We start from the raw sequence: 20,370 nt of genomic DNA, 5'->3' as shown, positions 1-20,370 counted from the left end.
TTCTATCTACCCATCCCAACTCTCTCTTCCTCATATGTGGTGATTTCAATTGTCACCATGCCAGTTGGCTGGGTGTGGGCACCTCTCTCACCAGCCATGGCTCTTCAGCAAAGGACTTCTGCGACTCACTGGGACTGACACAATCTGTCAATTTCCCGACCCGGATCTCAGTCAACGGAGCATATTCTCTTCTGGACTTGGTTATGACTAACTTCCCTGAAAATGTCTGCTGCTCTTCTTCTGCTCCAATCGGCTCATCTGATCATGTGCTTGTCAAAGTGGACATCTCTCTGACCATTCTCAGAGAGCCTCCTCAGCGTCGACGAGTCTGGCATTTCACTCAGGCCAACGGGCACGGTCTTCAAGCAGCCATTAATCATCTGGACTGGTCTCCCATCTCTACCGCCTCTGACATCACTCATCCTGGGAATTCTTTCAAAGTAAATTGCTCTCTCTCTCTCATGCACAGATTTATCCCATCTCGTCTTCAGTTGTCATACCCTTCCTCCCGTCCATGGTACACGGAATCTTGTGGTGAGGCTGTTGCCCTGAAACAACTTGCTTTCGTCTCCTGGAAAGCAAATCCAACGGAAGGAAATCTCTTTTCCTTTCACAAAGCCCGAAACAAGTGTGTGTCCACCCTCAGGAGAGCCAGGAAACAATATTTCACTGTTCTCAAGACCCAACTCTCTTATCTGTCTCCCTCTTACAAATCCTGGTGGCATCTGGTCAAATCTGTTTCTGGTGTTTGTTCCCCCTCCATCCCCTCCCTCACCTCAAACGGCTTAACGGCTGACTCCGCACGTGAAAAAGCCGATTGCCTCAACTCTGTGTTTGCCTCTAAATCTTGTGTCCCAAACCCATCCCTCTCTGTACCCACCATACCCAGTCGTACCCAGCTGCTCCTGGACTCTGTGTCCTTTCCTCCTGACAAGGTGGAAAAGTTTCTGTCAACCCTCGACTCTGATTCTGCAACTGGTCCTGACGGCATCAGCCCACGGGTCCTAAAATCATGTTCTTCCGCTCTTTCACTCCCTCTTTCTGTTCTCTTCACCCTCTCTTTTGCTCAAGGTCATCTGCCATCTGCTTGGAAATCTGCCAACATCACCGCTTTGCACAAAAAAGGTGCAAAAACAGATCCTAGCAACTACAGACCAATCAGCCTTCTCCCAATTATCAGCAAAGTCATGGAATCCATCATTGCTTCAGATATGAAATCTTTCCTCTTCTCCAATGGCTTGATCTCTGATCATCAATTTGGTTTCAGACCTGGTCACTCTACTCTGGACATGCTGCTTCTGCTTTCTCAACAATGGATGGAGGTCCTCAACGCCAAACAGGAAATTAGAGCTGTCTCCCTTGACATTTCACGTGCCTTCGATACGGTCTGGCACCCTGCTCTGCTCACCAAACTCTCCTCCTTTGGTATCCATGGAAATCTCCACGCATGGCTGGTGGACTTCCTCTCTGGTCGTAGTCAACGTGTGGCCCTGAATGGGTTTCTCTCATCTCCTCTTCCTGTTCAGGCTGGAGTTCCCCAAGGTAGTGTTCTGGGGCCTGTGCTTTTTCTGGTCTTCATCAATGATCTCTCTGACTCTCTTGAAAATCCTCTCTATCTCTTTGCTGATGACTCTACTCTCTGTCGCTCCATTCCTCATCCCTCAGATCGGCAGTCTGCAGCCTCCTCACTCTCTGCAGACCTGGACAAAATCACAGACTGGGCAAACAAATGGAACATGTCTTTCAATCCTGATAAATCTCACACTCTTACGATGTCTCTCCGAAAAGACCTACTGGACAACCCTCCCATCCACTTTCTGAATAATCCTCTCCAAGAAGTTCTGTCACTCAAGCTTTTGGGTCTCACTATTTGCCATGATCTTTCCTGGGAAAACCACATTTCAAATCTGGCCTCCAAAGCCAGTCGCCGACTGGGCATCCTCCGTCGTGCGAAGTCCTTCCTTGGCACACCCGAGCTCCTCACCACATACAAGGCTTTCATCCGCAGCTCTATGGAATACTGCTCTCCCCTCTGGTCTTGTGCTCCTGCCTCACACCTAGCTCGTCTTCACGCTGTTGAAACCAAAGCGTTCAGAATCATTGGAATCTCCCGCGATGAAGCTAACTCCAAGGGCCTTTCACTCACTCACCGCAGGCAGGTTGGTGGTCTTTCCGTCTTCTTCCGACTCCTCTCTGGCCTTGCCCCCCCAGCTCTCTCTGGGCTCTGTCCCCCAAATATTCCTACAGGTCGCAAAAGATCTGCCTGCAACCCTCATGGTTAAACTGCCAAAATCCAGACTTTCTGCTCACCTTCACTCCTTCATTCCTCTTTTCTCCCGCCTCTGGAACAAACTCCCTCACTCTCTTCAATCCCACTCAACCCTCCAGGTCTTTAAAACAGCTGTTCACCACCATCTCTTATCCTCCCCCATCCAAAACCTTGATCTTTTCTACCCCCGCTAATTTCGGTCCCCTTGTGTTTTATACCTCTCCCCCCCCCCCCACCCCCCTTCCCATGCCTCCTCCCCCCAAGCCCTCTCCCTCCCACACTTCTCCCTGCTCTCAAATGTTGTGGTTGTGTGCTTCCCCTTCTCTCCCCATCTTGTCTTCCGCTCCCTCTTTTTGTATATTTTGTTTGTCTGGTTGATTTGTTTGTGAAATAAATGTTAGCTCTTTCACGAGCCTCGATTCAGTATACAAAAAAAAAAAAAAATCAGTATGAAACAAAATGTTCTGTTGGAGTTTGAGTCCGTGTCAATGTCTTCTTTTTTTGACAGACTTAATAACACCAGTTCTCAGCTTTGAGAAGCACCAAGACAATATAATTCAGAATAAAGAAATAATGAGATTCCAGCAATATAGGCCACAAGGATCACTGTGATGCATCTTTCTGACAATGATAACATGATCTACCATATTCACTTTGAAGACTTTGTACGTTGGCAACTTTGAAGACTTCCGTGTTGCATACTACACGTGGTGTTCAGAAGGTTTATAGTATGAACTATTTGGGAAATATTTGATTTGATTATATTGTTTTGATTATATTGATTTGATTATATTGATTGGAAAAAACTATTTGATTATATTGTCATGCAAGTACATTCGGCAGTTTTCAACACCCCGAGAAGTGGAGTTTTTAAAAATGGTAGTTCAGAGGCCAAATTGGCTTGAGGAGAAGAATATCCTTTGAGTTTCCCAAATATTTGAATTTCAAAACTGACTGCAGCACAGAATTGAACGACTAACACCACTTTGATTATAAACAGAAGATTTATGAAAGGCACACAACAACAGAAACTATGTGATACAAAGTAATCAATAAATCAATGAGAATCACCAATGAATAGGCTTTGTGGTCACAGGGGAAATAGAAAAACAAGAGGGCAGAAATAAAATCAAAGGAGATAAGTCAGGCCTGTTGGAAGGATTCTGAGAGCAGAAAGACTCAGACAGTGAAAGCAAATTGGAGGGGAGATGACACTTCTAACCATGGATACTTGGAAAGCCATGGTAGCAAATGGGAATCCTTGGAAAGCTCTGGGGAAACACCCTGGATGGTTTGGAAACTCACGTAGTGGTGTGGAAAGCTTGGTTAAAAGAACCCTGAAATATTTCAATGCACACAAACTGCAGTGGCGGTGGCATGGTCCTACCGAAAGTGAAGAAGCCAAGGGGGCGATGAAACACAAGTTGGCACAATGGGTTCAGGCAAGATCCTCCAGAGTTAGGAGGTGCGCAAATGGCACAGCTTAACGGGTACGGATATGAATGCGTGCACTTCTGTGCCGGCATACGCCAGATGAACCAACTCCAATTAAAGATGGACGTAACTCGTCTCCATGGCTCACTTGTACTACTTTAACTCTCTAAGTTATCTCTCCAACTTCAACTCCTTTTCCATTTCTCAATGTATTTCACAAGCTCAACATTAAGGGTCAACTGTCACTGATGCCTCCTTCAAATGGTCTCTCCCATGCTGCGCCCATGTTTTCTGTAGAAACCAACTCCGCAATTGATGAATCAGCTCAAAAAACAGCGAGATCAAACCAATCCGATGGAGCGGATATGCAAATGCATATTCAAATGTTCCCTCACCCACAACCTGGCATTGAGCAGTTTTCTCGAAAAATATGAGACTAAATTAAAAACAAAATAAAGTACAAAACTAGAAAGCATCTGAAAATGCAAAGCCCATCTGCATCCACTTCGTATTCAGACTTATTGTTCTTCTGTACACAAACCATGATGAAAACAGCTAAAAACTAGAATGCATTCGGTAGAGGGCATACCTCCGCCAGGCTCAACAGTTTACGCTTTGTATCCCAGTGATAGGCCGGATCTGGATTTGGACATGAACCAAAATCTAATAGGCTTGTTTATGTCACCTAACCAACTCGTTCATCCACCTAGTTTTGTCATTAGTCGTCCACAACTTTTTGAAATATCATGTAATATGTCGTTTTTGGCCCCATCACTCAATGGTGAAGAATCACTTATAAAATAAAAAACCCACGTATCCGGATCTGTATTCTGATCTTCACCAAAGTGAATCAATTCAGCCTTGTCAAACACCCAACCTGTCGACCAAATTTCGTCCGAACCCATCCATAATGTTTTTAGATATCATGATAAATATCGTTTTTGGCCGCATCGATCAATGGTGAAGAATCGCTTTAAAATTCTGGTATCTGGATCCAGATCTTCAACAAAAGCGAATCTTTCGTCGTTGGCACAGAATCAACCTGTTCACCAAGTTTCATCCGAGTCTGTCTATAACTTTTTGAGATATCCTGCTCACAGGCAGACAAAAATCGACAGACAGACAGACCGGGATGAAAACATAACCAGGTGGCGCAGGTAAAAATTGGAACAAAATGATATTTTCCTTACCTTAACCAGTTGTCATGGGATGAAGTTATAAAATAAAGAAATAAAAATAGAAAATAATTTTGCAAATTCATGTCTCATTCTATTCGTCAGAAGATGTACAATATTAAAGGTGTGACAACCAAGGTATTAAAGTAAAAACAAAGAACCCATCACCCTCAAGATAACTTACAATTACATTTGCAGCAATTAAATCAATCAAATCTTTAACAGGAAGTGAAAGTGACTTCCTCTCCCCTTTTGCTAAAGACTCTGCCTGACATGGGGGTGTGAATTGCAGACAGTTTGGCCTCCCCTCCCCACCCCCCCCCAAAAAACAACATTTTTACATTCAACTAAAAAATAACTAAATAACTGTGTGGGAATTGCAAGGAACATCGTGGTTCCCCTGGCTCTTTCCCTCGTGGTCCCCCTGTGCTGCCTTTCCCTCGTGGTCCCCCTGTGCTGTCTTTCCCTCATGGTCCCCCTGTACTGTCTTTCCCTCACGGTCCCCTGTGCTGTCTTTCCCTCGCGGTCCCCCTGTGCTGTCTTTCCCTCGCGGTCCCCTGTGCTGTCTTTCCCTCGCGGTCCCCCTGTGCTGTCTTTCCCTCGTGGTCCCCCTGTACTGTCTTTCCCTCGCGGTCCCCCTGTGCTGTCTTTCCCTTGCGGTCCCCCTGTGCTGTCTTTCCCTCACGGTCCCCTGTACTGTCTTTCCCTCACGGTCCCCTGTGCTGTCTTTCCCTCGCGGTCCCCCTGTGCTGTCTTTCCCTCGTGGTCCCCCTGTACTGTCTTTCCCTCGCGGTCCCCCTGTGCTGTCTTTCCCTTGCGGTCCCCCTGTGCTGTCTTTCCCTCGTGGTCCCCCTGTGCTGTCTTTCCCTCGCGGTCCCCCTGTGCTGTCTTTCCCTGGCGGTCCCCCTGTGCTGTCTTTCCCTCGTGGTCCCCCTGTGCTGTCTTTCCCTCGCGGTCCCCCTGTGCTGTCTTTCCCTCGCGGTCCCCCTGTGCTGTCTTTCCCTCGCGGTCCCCCTGTGCTGTCTTTCCCTCACGGTCCCCCTGTACTGTCTTTCCCCCGCGGTCCCCCTGTGCTGTCTTTCCCTCGCGGTCCCCCTGTACTGTCTTTCCCTTGCGGTCCCCCGTGCTGTCTTTCCCTCGCGGTCCCCCTGTGCTGTCTTTCCCTCGCGGTCCCCCTGTACTGTCTTTCCCTCGCGGTCCCCCTGTACTGTCTTTCCCTCGCGGTCCCCCTGTGCTGTCTTTCCCTCGCGGTCCCCCTGTGCTGTCTTTCCCTCGCGGTTCCCCTGTGCTGCCTTTCCCTCGCGGTCCCCCTGTACTGTCTTTCCCTCGCGGTCCCCCTGTACTGTCTTTCCCTTGCGGTCCCCCTGTGCTGTCTTTCCCTCGCGGTCCCCCTGTGCTGTCTTTCCCTCGCGGTCCCCCTGTACTGTCTTTCCCTCGCGGTCCCCCTGTGCTGTCTTTCCCTCGCGGTCCCCCTGTGCTGTCTTTCCCTCGCGGTCCCCCTGTACTGTCTTTCCCTCGCGGTCCCCCTGTGCTGTCTTTCCCTCGCGGTCCCCCTGTGCTCTCTTTCCCTCGCGGTCCCCCTGTACTGTCTTTCCCTCGTGGTCCCCCTGTACTGTCTTTCCCTCGTGGTCCCCCTGTGCTGTCTTTCCCTCGTGGTCCCCCTGTGCTGTCTTTCCCTCATGGTCCCCCTGTGCTGTCTTTCCCTCGTGGTCCCCCTGTGCTGTCTTTCCCTTGTGGTCCCCCTGTGCTGTCTTTCCCTTGTGGTCCCCCTATGCTGTCTTTCCCTCGTGGTCCCCCTGTGCTGTCTTTCCCTCGCGGTTGTCAGCTCTTTCACGAGCCTCGATTCAGTACACAAAAAAAAAACATCACCATACCCGATCACTGTCCACCGTGATTTGGGACATGCGGGATGCAAGTGACACAGTGTCTGGCTGACTGCTGCTGTCACCGAGGCTGTCCATGTCCTCGCCTCCATCTCTGTTGAGGAGATGTTAAAGCACACCGATGTAAGCGCTCACCATGAATAAACATCCCCCTGATCGATGCGTACTACCCATATGCAAACTTGGTACACACACCTAACAACCATCAATGATATTCAGGCATATCACAGCCATTAACAAAAACTGCTCATTCAAACATCATGAGTCAAAATAAAAATTGTAATAGTTTCTCTAATTAATTCCCACGATTGTATGGAGTAAAATCTGAAAAAGTGACATCGAAAATGTTGAGGGTATCGTTTGGGAGACGACATGCTGACGAATTAGCATGAGACAAATATCATGAGACAAATTGTCATGAGAAAATGTCATGAAATGTCATGAAAATGCATGAGACGAATTAGCATGAGACAAATGTCATGAGACAAATGTCATGAGACAAATTGTCATGAGAGAATGTCATGAAATGTCATGAAAATGTCATGAAATGTCATGAAAATGTCATGAACATGCAAAAATGTCATGAGACAAATGTCATGAGACAATCACCACGTAACTTTGGTTAGGAAATGGGCAGGTGCTTTTATGTTGAAAGATTTGTGTTAATCGCTCAAGTGGTGGTGGAGAAAACAAATTTAGAGGCAAATAAAGGTGAAAAAGTGAGGTTATCTACTGACATGCCTCAACATGGTTGATGATGGTTGTGGATGCCTCTTACTAGTAATTAAGGTTATAGTAAGTGTTTGTAACCACAATTCGCAACGACCACAATATGGGGTTGGTACTCCCGGTTCCTCAAAGCGCCGTTGGCCTGAGTAAGCCCGCAAGGAAGTGGGTGAAATGTCGAACAGACCAGGTTTGCTCCTGCTTATTATGTAATTAGCAAAGTAGATCGAGTTTACTTTTTGTTTGGAAGCGCCTTTCTTCTAAAAAAAGAACAGATATCAATATATATCAATATATATATATATATCAATATATATCAATATATATATATATATCAATATATATCAATATATATATATATATCAATATATATATATATATATATATATATATATATATATATATAAAAATATATATATATCAATATATATATATATCAATATATATCAATATATATATATATATATATATATATATATATATATATATATATATATATATATCAATATATATCAATATATATATATACGTATATATATATATATATATATATATATATATATATATATATATATATATTCATGCTATTCATGTGAGAGTGGGTGTTATATACACATAAAGCAAACACACACACATAACAGAAGTGGATACTTTTAGACCTGGGGGGGGGGGGGGGGGGGCCTCCGTTCCACCTTCTGAAACCGACATATGGAGATAACAACCAATGACGCACACCTACACACACACACACTCACACACACACACACACACACACACACACACACACACACACACACACACACACACACACACACACACACACACACACACACACACACACACACACACACACACACACACACACACACACACACACACACACACACAAAGGTGGATACTTTGAGACCTGAAAGGGCTATGTTCCACCTTCTGAAACCCGCATATGGAGATAACGAACAACGACACACACACACACACAACATATATATATATATTTAATTTAATGATTATCCCAGCCAAATCTTTCATCAAACCGAACTCTCTCACCTGCTTCCTTTCTGTTTCTGTTCTGGACCTTTAGGTGGCTGGATGGGTTCTTTTAGATTTCCTTTCAAGTGAATCGTTCTTTCCTGAATGGCTCCATGTATGGTTTTAATCCACTCCTGCTTCATGTCCAGAGAAGATGCCTGTTGGATATACGAGGTTAGAGAGTCTGGGACGTATCCCAAAAATTACACCGTTTTAGGACTTAGGTGAACTAGATCATATTTTTGAATAAAAAAAAACAAAAAGAGCATTGTAAAAGAGAAAACAAAAAAGTTACGAATACAGAAAAACGGGTCATTGACAGTCGTGCGTGATTGGAAGGAAAAAGAGAATAAAAGAGGATGATGAAATGAGTACAACTCCACAGGTCAGCAATGGAGATCACCGCCACATTAAGGCAATGGGCAGTGGTCATATGTGTATTTATTCATCAACTTATTAATGTAAAAAAAAACTTTGCTCGTTGAAGACCTGTAAGGTATTATGACCGATGGAAGAAAGACAACATACAACCAATGTCACAAAAGGTTGAAGTTAAAAAAAAAGGGAATGATTGATGAAAGAAAGGAGGAGAGAGCGGAATGAAGGAAGATACCAACCTGTGGGTAAGAAAACTTGGATACGTAACAAAAAAATCACAGACAGAGATGGACATTGACCTTCACATGAAGTCGGACAACAGAGGGTAAAATATATCACAGACATGACATGGTGGTGTACCGCCAAATTGAAGCCGTGACAGGTTTTGCACCACCTCAGGAAGGTGGTTGCACAAGGAGGACAAAAGAGGAACAAAGGAGTGGAGGTGAGCAGCAAGTATATAAATTAAGGAGATCAACAAGGAGGTTGCTGGAAGTGCACATACAACCTTAAGGAACTGGGATGGTGTTGGGGGGCAGAGGAGGACGAGACCGGAATAAAGACTGCAGAAAATATGGACACCACCAACCAGTCTGTGATGGGAGAGTAGCATGCCTTGTACTTCAGCGTCTTTGTGGGAGAGACCAATGATGTTAAAAGCATCCAGGAGAGAGAAGGAAGGAAGCATGGATACCACCCTCAGGAGAGAGTATTCCACATAGCGAAGGACAAAGGCCTCGTTGGTTGGGAGATCTTTACCGAGGAAGAAATTGGTGCCATGGAGGATGCATAATGTGTGGTTTGCCTTGAAGGCCATGGTGGGTAATATGATCAGTCTAGGAAAGGTTACAGTTGAGGGTGAGACATACAGTGCCTTCAGAAAGTATTCACACCCCTTGACTTTTTTCACATTTTGTTGTGTCACAGGCTGAATTTAAAATTGATTAAATTGATATTTTTGTCACTGATCTACAAATAATAAATACCCCATCATGTCAATGTGGAATTATTTTTTTTGAATTTGTTACAAAGTCTCCGTTTCAATTACAGACACTTTTTCTTTTTCATTTACGGCATTATTGTCATGATTATTTCAGTTTACAGTTACAGAAATTACAAGTTTTAAATTATACAAATTGATTGAGGTTTTCTTTTTGTATTTTGTTTTTTTACAAAAGTGGATGGACGTTATGTTTTCACCCATGCCTGTCCTGATGGAGGTTATGTTGTCTGTTTGTTCGTTTTTCTGTCTGTCCGTTTGTGAACAAAAGATCTCAAAAAGTTGTGGATGGATTCGGACTAAATTTGGCAGAGATGTATCGTATGTGACAAGGACGAAATGATTAGATTTTTGTGAATATCCAGATTCGGATCCGGCTACTATAATTTTTTAAGTGATTCTTCACCATTGGGAGATAGGGCCAAAATCTATACAGAGCAGGATATCTCAAAAAGTTATGAACGGATTTGGACGAAACTTGGTGGACCGGATGGGTGTCTGACAAGGACGATTCGATTAGATTTTGGTGAAGATCTGAATATGGATTCGGATATGAGAATTATTTAATTTTTAAGTGATTCTTCACCATTGGGAGATAGGGCCAAAACGATACATAGCAGGATATCTCAAAAAGTTATGAATGGATTTGGACGAAACTTATTGGACAGGTTGTGTGTGTGACAAGGAAGAATCGATTCGATTTTGGTGAAGATCCGGATCCAGATCCAGCTAGTAGAATTTTTAAGTGATTCTTCACCATTGAGTAGCCTGGCGTTGGCTTAGCGGTTAGGGTGCCGGCTTGGGATCCTTGGATCCTGGGTTCGAATCCTGGTCGATCGCTGAATTAACGCCAGGGGGGTTGACTCAGCCTGTCATCCTTCCGAGGTCGGCAAATTGAGTACCAGCTTGCTGGGATGAATGATCACGGTGTGTACCCCGATTTAGAATAGGTACACCGTATCCCTGCGCATCGTAAGAGCGTGACCAAGGGTTGGCGTCAGGAAGGGCATCCGGCCATAAGACATTGCCTCAAACAGGGAACCATGATTGTCATGGGGCCCGCAAGGCTAACCCCCGCTCTAGCGGGGAAAAATGGCCTTAAAACGATCATTCATTTTCATATTCTTCACCATTGAGTGATATGGCCAACCAGGTGGAGGTATGCTCTCTACTGAGTGCAGTTCTAGTTAAAATGTAAAGCTGAAATGTCTTGGGTCAATAAGTATTCAACCACTTTGCAATGACAGTCCAAATTGAGCTCAGGTGCATCCAATTTCCTTTGATCATACCTGAGATGTCTCGACAAATTTATTGGAGTCCAATTCAATTGACTTGACATGATTTAGAAAGAAACACACCTTTCTATATTGTAGAATGCCGAGCTGGAATTTTGAGGAGGCATAAATCTGGGGAAGGGTATAAAACAATTTCTAGTGTGGTAAAAGTTACCAAGAGCACAGTCAACTCCATCATTACGAAATGGAAAGAATATGGAATTACCCATATTCTTCCAAGAGCTGGCCATCCGACCAAACTGAGCAACCGGGAAAGAAGGACCTTGGTCAGGGAGGTGACCGAGAACCCAATGTCCACTCTGACAGAACTACAGAGTTCGTTGGATGAGATGGGAGAATCTATCTTGTGTACAAAAAAATTAATAAATAAAAAGACTCTCCAAATCTGGATGTGCAAAGCTGCTACAGACATACACAAGAAGACTCAAAACTGTAATCACTGCCAAAGGCACTTCTATGAAGTATTGACTCAAGGGGTTGAATATTTATGTAAATTAGATATTCTGTATCTTAATTCTTTTGTAAAAATTTTAATAAAAAAAAACGTTGCACTTTGATATGATGGGGTATTGTGTGGAGATCATTGACAAAACAAGACCGATAGTCTAACAATGGTGTAGCCGAGCTTTCCTGATACTTTAGTGAAAGAGGATCGTGTGACCTGGGTGGGATAATAGTTAGCAGATAATGTAAGTATTAAATTTTTTGACTTCAGGCATGGACAGCGGTTTGTGAATGACTTGGGTAAACAAAACGGCGAATGGCAAACGATGAACCAATAAATTCCACATTCCTGTGCCACCTTCAGTCAAACGTCAGGCATCGACAGCACGTTCTCTATATTTTCATTCCAAACAGCATCATTCACCTTTCCAATCACAAATTAATACCATGGTGTCCATATATCAAAATATAATGTTAAATCACGATTGTATTGAGATATCAAACCCACGAACAGTTGTCATCTGTTCACTTCCAGATTTGGGAGCAGGTCTGTGTCGATCACATTTCAAAATCATAATTGTATTGCGGCATTTTTGAAACCTCCTACCTACCTCACAACACATGCACTGCGGACCCCAATACATTCCGCAAAAAGATTATTGCATTTCCTTTTAGTAAAATATGCAACTGTAATGGTTATTAAATGCTGTACCCCTGTCATGTGACCAGATCTTCAGCAGATTGGTGGACGTTTGTGGGGACATATGGACAGCCAAACGCTTTTCTCGACTGCCTTACAGACTACACCATAAAAATGTCAATTTAATCCATTTTAAATTCAGGCTCTAACAACAAAATGTGAAAAAAGTCAAGGGGTGTGAATACTTTCTGAAGGCACTGTAGAAGCTTAATAGATTGAACCTGCACCAATGATGTATTATGGGAATACGGTACTGTTTCGAGATGGGTTCATGAAACAATCCTTTTGAGAGACAGGGTGAATGTATGAAATTTTCCAAACTGAATGACATATTCCTTATGTCAGACAAACATTTGAACTTTTCCTGGTCATAAAAGAAAGAAGTATCTCCTGCCTTTCTACCATAGGGATGGGTACAGTTGGTCATACAGTGGAGTCATCTGCAAAGTGAGCTATCCAGAGCATCAAATACATCATTTGCATATACGAGGAACAAGACTGGGCCCAATATGCTGCCTTGTGCATTTCTAGCCTCTAATGGAAGAGGAGATCACAGGATTCCATTGCGGGCTACATGTGCGGGCTACATGTGCGGGCTACATGTGCGGGCTACATGTGCGGGCTACATGTGCGGGCTACATTGCGGGCTACATTGCGGGCTACTGCATGAGGGAATGAAGGTAGCCTTGGATACCAGAGCGAGTAATATAATAATACGAGTTCCTTCACAAGGAACTTAAATGCAGGAGGAGGTCATGAGGCAAATCAAACCTGTGCAGAGAGATTCCCAACCTGTGGTTGTTTTACCTGTGGCTCTATCCTTGTTAAATACTGAGCATCAAGCAAGGAAGCAATATGGACCATTTTTAAAGCCTTTGTTACGCCTCTGCCGGGGTTCGAACCACGGACCTCAGCCTCAGAGCGGATGCTCCAGCCATTTTGCCACCGAGTCTGGTTAAGCTTGACAAGCAGAAACAGGATTCCAGGCTGCGTTGAACACCCTGTATATGTAAAAAAAAAAAAACCACCTTTAGAGGCCATTTCCCCCCGCAAAGCGGGGGTTGGCCTTTTTCTGGGACCGTGGTTGTTGTTGTTTTTTTGGTCCCCTTTTTTTGAAGCAATGTTTTACGGCCGGATGCCCTTCCTGCCGCCAACCCTTTTTGTCGCCTTTTACGACAAGCAGGGACCCTGTATATGTAAGCTTACACGAAAACAAACATGACCTCGTGTTTAAGATTGAGGACCCCCATCTATTGCTGCAAAGGAGGAAGCAGCAAGGTTCGGAAAAGGTCATATTAATATCCCAGGAGAATTGTGTTGGAATGACACATACAAGTACAATGCTCAGACTATGTTGAGGTTAAGCCACATCACATGTGTTGCTTCCCCTGCCCCCGCCCCCCCCCCCCCCCCTCCACACCCCAAACAGATAGACTCAAAAACAGTCAAAACAGAAAGATTTAATTGACAGTGGTTTGCAGGTAGATTGCATACCCTCAGCACAACCCTGTTGTCTGACGTTGGTGTTCTTCCTCCCCACAATGCAAACTTGCATGGGTCTCCCTCCACGTGTTCGGAAAGGCCTAAATCAGATGTCTGGGAGGCAGAAAGAGATGAGTAAATGGTCAGTCGATGTTATTGTATACACCTGTCATTCTAGCTATGATGTATATATAATTATCATGATTATAATAATTATATTTATTCATTATAATACAGGGGTGTCTGTCCGTCTGTCCGTCCCGAAACTACTCCCTCAGTTTTGGGGCTGGTGGAATGTGGAACGTGAACTTCCTCCCATGGAACATTTTGGGGTCCCAGCACCTGTCCTAAGGTTGGTTGGAGGTTTTATAAATGCCTCAATACAATTTAGATTTTGATGTTCCACCCAAACGAAAGTGCTCCCGATGCGGAAATAAACACAGGAGGAATGTCGATTAAGATCACAAACATTTGCTGGTTTGATAATATCTCAATAACACCGTCATTTGAGTTTCCACCTGAATGACGCCGTTTTATCCATCCTCAGGTGGGTGGGAGGTTTCATAAATTCCTCAATTATGATTTGCGATTCCGACTAAGTGTTTCAGATTTGCCCTTTCTCGCCGGCAGATTCGTCTGTGTTAGATATAATGTGAGAATGGCGGCTATATTCATTTACCTCACAAGTGTTTTTAACATTGTATTTTGTTATATTATACAGTATAATATTAATTACCTCCACCACCAAAGGTCTGTCTGTGTTTGTCTGTGTCTGTGAACAAAATATCTCAAAAAATTATGGACGGATTCGGACGAAATTTGGCAGAGATGTATCGTATGTGACAAGGACAATATGATTAGATTTTGATGAAGATCCGGATTCGGATCCGGCTACTGGAATGTTTTAAGTGATTATTCACCATTGGGAGAATCGGGACAAAAACGATACATAGCAGGATATCTCAAAAAGTTGTGAACGGATTTTGACGAAACTTGTTCGACAGGTTGTGTGTGTCAAGGAAGAATCCATTCAATTTCGGTGAAGATCCGGATCCGGCTAGTAGAATTTTTCTTAGTGATTCTTCACCATTGAGTGATATGGCCAAAACGATATGCAGCATGATATCACAAAATGTTGAGGATTAATTATGACAAAACTTGGTGAATGAGTTTAGTAAGTGACAAGAACAAGCCGATTAGCTTTTTGTTCAAGTCTGAATCCTGGTCCGACCTATCAGTGGGCCACAAAATGTAAACTGTTCAGCCTGGCGGAGGTATGCTCTCTACCAAATGCCCTTCGAGTTAATCTTATTATAATAGAGCAAACATACATGGTTATGTATGCGACCAAAACGTCTTCTTCTTCTTCAAATAAAATTATTAACACCCTCCTAATTACGTTTAGACAACTGAGACTCCTCAGACCTTTGACGACCCTTTAAATCCCCCCAAGACCCTTAATACCACCAAGACCCCTGAAGACCCAAAATACCCTTAACGACCCAAAAGACCCCGAAGACCCAAAACACCCCGAAGACCCGAAACACCCTGAAGACCAGAAAGACCCTTAAAGACCCTGAAGATCAAAAACACAACAAATACCCAAAATATCCGGAAGACCTAAAAGACCCGGAAGACCCAAAAGACCCGGAAGACATAAAAGACCTGGAAGACCCAAAAGACCCCAATGACCCAAACACCCTGAAGATTCAAAACACGCTGAAGACCACAAATACCCTTAAAGACCCCAAAGACACAAAATACCCTTAAAGGCCAAGATTTTCCAAAAGACCCTGAAGACACAAATGGCACCGAAGACCCAATAGACTCCGAAGTCCCAAAACACCCCGAAGACCAAAAATACCCCGAAGACCCCAAAAGACCCAAAGACCCTTAAAGACCCAGCGGAACCAAAAAACCCTTAAGACCCAAAAGCCCCTGAAGACACCGAAGATCCCGAAGACCCCAAAGACCCTGAAGACCCCGAAAACCCAAAATACCCCAAAGACCCTTAAAGACCCAGAGGAACCAAAAGACCCCAAATACCCCGAAGACCCAAAAATACCCCAATGAACCAAAACACCCGGAACAACCAAAAGACCCCGAAGACCCAAAACACCCAGAAGACCCAAAACACCCCAAAGACCCTTAAAGACCCTTCACACCAAAAATACCCTTAAATACCCCGAATAACCAAAATACCCCAAAGACTCTTAAAAACACAGAAGAAACAAAAGACCCTTAAGACCCAAAAGCCCCTCAAGACCCAAAACACCCCAAAGACCCAAAATACCCCAAAGACCCAAAATACCCTTAAAGGCCCAGAGGATCCAAAAGATCCTGAAGACCCAAATGGCCCTGAAGACCCAAAACACCATGAAGACCCAAAAGAGACTGAAATGGTCAAAGATGCCTATCCCTGTGAAATGACGTGCGGTGAGGCGCGTGGAGCGAGCCGAGTCACGCTAGTATATTATTGGCATGATCGGCTATTGAATCTCATCAGTAGAACATTGTTAATGGTGTGTGTGTGTGTGTGTGTGTGTGTGTGTGTGTGTGTGTGTGTGTGTGTGTGTGTGTGTGTGTGTGTGTCTGTCGGTTATCTCCAGATGCGGGTTTCAGAAGGTTGAACAGAACCCTATCAGGTCTCAAAGTAACCACCTCCAGTGTGCATGAATATATATATGTGTGTGAGACTGTGAGAACCTTTGTGTGTGTGTGTGTGTGTGTGTGTGTGTGTGTGTGTGTGTGTGTGTGTGTGTGTGTGTGTGCATGTGCATGTACCAATTGCTGTTTGCGGCTGTTATCTCCACAGGTGAGTGGGTTTCTGGAGGTGGAACGGAGACCTACCAGCTCTCAAAGTATCCACCTTCTGTATGTGTGTGTGTGTGTGTGTGTGTGTGTGTGCGTGTGTGTGTGTGTGTGCGTGTGTGTGTGTGTGTGTGTGTGTGTGTGTACGCACGCGTGCATGTGCGGACACACCACCAAGAGTAAAAATAAATAAATAATTATCCCTTTTTCATTGAATGGAGGAGCTTGAACATGAATCAAATGCAGGACAATGAACTTTGGAGACATCAACATAAATTTACATATATTTATTTATTGTGAATCATAAGGACAATGATTGTCAATGAACAAATCAAAGTAGTAGTATGTGGAAATTGAACGGGAATCGCAGCAACATGAACAATGGTTTCGGCTAGTAATCCGAAATAGATTTAACCAGCCGCAGGTGTACTCACCAAAATCTTGTGCTTGAAGTGATATTTAGTTCTGCCAGAAGAGTCTTTGGTCTCTTTGCTGAAGACTAACGACATTTCAAAGAGGAAGATGTGCCGGTCCCGAACCTTACGGAAGAGAGAGCGCGAGTCCCACACCTGGAATGAATCCTGGATGAGGAGCTCACCCTGAGCAGCCAACTCGTTCTCAAAGCCTGGCAAGGAAGAGATTCATAACAGTTGGAAAACTTTTGTATGCAGGTATTGAGAGACTGTAGAATCTAATTTACAGGGTAGGGGAGGTTTATACACCGACAATAAAGTTGAAGACCAAGGTATTCGTGAACATTGTCAAAGATCGAAAAGCTTGCAGGCAGGTGTTATATTAAAATTTGAGTGGATGGTATGTTATCTTGAAAGACTGCACAGAGACAGGTGAGGAACATCCAATTTGGGGAACATCTCACTCATTGATAGGTTCATTCATTACCTCCAAATCCTCAACCATTTAACTGTGATGGCAGGTGCAGTCTCTACCTTTTTACTTTATTCCACAGAGTCGGGCATCTTCAGAGAGAAGCATGATCATTCCAAACAAAATATATTTAACAACTGATAACAACACACACCTGTTTGACAGGACACGTGATACTCAACTAACCTTCCAACATGCTCAGATGCATGGCATCATTGGCTTTCTTTGGTACACTCAACATCACGTCCAATCCTTCCCTTATCTCCCCCGTGCCTTCTTCACAACATGTGAGCAGCTCCTGGTGAATGAGAACATGACATTGAAGCAATTTCTGCCAACATGCAATCACCGACTAAAACTTTGGAAAGGATTCAAACAACAGCAAACACCTTGAGCAGGAGTTGGTATTTGGTGATTCTTTGTACGGGTTTGATGAGAGAAGATGAAATAGAATTGCCAAGAGTTTTCCTCTGCTGGATTTCCTGATAAAGCAAGACATGGGCACAGGTTTGCATTCTACCCACATCAGTGAAACATTGAAAAAAAAAAGAAAAGAAAGAATACGTCCGATTGGGTGATTTTTGCCATTGAGGCATCTTACATCAAAGAAGGTTCCCGCATGCTCCAGGATAAGCTTGTTTGACTTTGGCTTGTTTTTGCAGTACGTCACATACATCTGAAACTTGTTAGCCTGAAAGCAAGAAAAGTGTAAAACATACGTGAGCAATCTTTTTTTTTAAAGCAGAATGAAATGATACGAATGAGATATCCTTGTAGTCAATAAGCACGACAAATACACAATCACGACAAATCCCAAATAGATATTACAAATTATACCATTGAATTGACCACACATATGAAACTCCGACAAACAAGCCTAGCTGACATCGTTGTCACATCAGTAGTGTGTGCATGTGTGTGCGTATGTCATTATCTTCATATGCGGGTTTCAGAAGGTAGAAAGGAGTCCTCTCAGCCCAAAGTATCCACCTCTGATTGAGTAAGGGACCACGATTCATGGATCAAGCTGTGAAGTTTTCTTGTTCTCAAAGTTCTGTTCTGAGGGCTCTTTTCAAGAACATCACTGAGCTCCAGACATCCTCCAACTGTAGATATTTTATAGTAATACTAGTGGGGTCATCCATGGGAAACCCACGGGCACGGACGTGTGTGACATTTGGATATCTTCATTTAGATGCTGCACATTCAGTTTTACAAAATGGTTACTGGCAATTTATCAGATCCACAAATGATGTAATCTACACAATGTATATACTTCTGATAACATGTGAATACTCATGTGAATGAGTTCTGATCACATGTGAATACTTCTGATAAATGGGAAATACAGTTTGAAATGTGTAAGAAAAACATGTAAAATGTGACTTCAAGAGCTCAAATCCTCTCTCTCCCTGCCCCCATCCCTCCCACATCACGCACACTGCACTGGGGAGTGGATCTCACACACACGAGGGAGTGGGTCACACACACACTCAGGGGAGTGGGTCACACACACACAAGGGAGTGGGTCACACACACACAAGGGAGTGGGTCACACACACACAAGGGAGTGGGTCACACACACACAAGGGAGTGGGTCACACACACACAAGGGAGTGGGTCTCTCTCACACACACACACACACACACACACACACACACACACACACACACACACACACACACACACACACACACACACACACACACACACACACACACACGGGGGAGTGAGTCACACACACACACACACATACACGGGGGAGTGGGTCACACCCACACACGGGGGAGTGGGTCACACACACACACACACACACACACACACACACACACACACACACACACACACACACACACACACACACACACACACACACACACACGGGGGAGTGAGTCTCACACACACACACACACACATACACGGGGGAGTGGGTCACACACACACATGGGGGAGAGGAACAATAGCACACCTACCACTAAACAAGACCATACTCAAAAACTGTAAAACGAGAGGAAACAAATTGTCCACAGTTGGAATAGACTACATAAACGCTTTTGATGGTGTAACACATTAATGGTTGCTAAAATGCATGCAATTGCACAAGATCAACCCACAAATAATCAAACCGTTTAAGTAACTGAGCTTTGGAAAACCAACTTGGCTGGGTGCTCTCTCTCACCAGCAATGGCACTTCAGGAAAGGAAATCTGTAACTCCATTGGACTGAATCGATCTGTGAACTTTTTGAGCTGGATTTCTCCCAGTGACAAATCTGCCCTTCTGGACTTGGTAATGACTAACTTTCCCGCAAATGTCTCCTGCTCTTCCTCTGCTCTGATTGGTTCATCTGATTATATGCAATATTTGCCTGGCTATTCTTAAAGAGCTGCCTCAATTCCGGCGAGTCTGGTATTTCACTCAAGCAGAATTGCAGGGGCACCAAGAAGCCATCTCTCTTCAGGACTGGTCTCCCATATCTACTGCCCCTGGTGTTAACTCAGCCTGAGAATACTTCCACAGAATCTGGCTCTCTGTCTGTCTCTGTCTGTCTATGTCTATCTGTCTATGTCTGTCTCTGTCTGTCTGTCTCTGTGTCTCTGTCTGTGTGTCTCTGTCTGTCTGTCTCTGTGTGTGTGTGTCTCTCTCTCTCTCTCTCTCTCTGTCGCCACCTATCGATGCGTTGGGTGTGGCGTCATGGCGGCTTTTAGCAACTGCTCTGTGCTTTGGTGAGCCCGTTGCGTTTCCCCCCCTCCCCTGGCCCCCTCCCTCTCCCTTTCCATCCTGTGTGCTTCGGCATTGTGTTTTCATCCGTTCTGCACCCTTGTCTTCGAGAGAGAGAGAGGATTGAGAGCGGGCCCTT

The 20,370-nt window shown here is 44.2% G+C and overlaps 1 protein-coding gene across 4 annotated transcripts in view; it reads right to left on the bottom strand.

The window, feature by feature from the left end:
• The window catches only part of LOC137429644 (kalirin), a 429,755-nt gene that overhangs the window by 141,099 nt on the left and 268,286 nt on the right, over nt 1-20,370 (bottom strand). For all 4 annotated transcript variants that reach the window (XM_068119740.2, XM_068119741.2, XM_078779669.1 and 1 more), the window contains exons 28-34: nt 18,113-18,202; nt 17,901-17,993; nt 17,698-17,809; nt 17,061-17,251; nt 13,828-13,929; nt 8,535-8,674; nt 6,753-6,855 (exon numbers count right to left, since the gene is read on the bottom strand). In XM_068119740.2, coding sequence (XP_067975841.2) covers nt 6,753-6,855; nt 8,535-8,674; nt 13,828-13,929; nt 17,061-17,251; nt 17,698-17,809; nt 17,901-17,993; nt 18,113-18,202 — 831 coding nt within the window. The remainder of the gene's footprint in view (nt 1-6,752; nt 6,856-8,534; nt 8,675-13,827; nt 13,930-17,060; nt 17,252-17,697; nt 17,810-17,900; nt 17,994-18,112; nt 18,203-20,370) is intronic.

This window comes from Myxine glutinosa, chromosome 6 (genome assembly GCF_964187855.1).
Source record: "Myxine glutinosa chromosome 6, kmMyxGlut1.1, whole genome shotgun sequence".
NCBI lineage: Eukaryota > Metazoa > Chordata > Myxini > Myxiniformes > Myxinidae > Myxine > Myxine glutinosa.
Note: the sequence above shows the minus strand (reverse complement) of the source record. Positions and strands in the feature narration are given on the sequence as shown.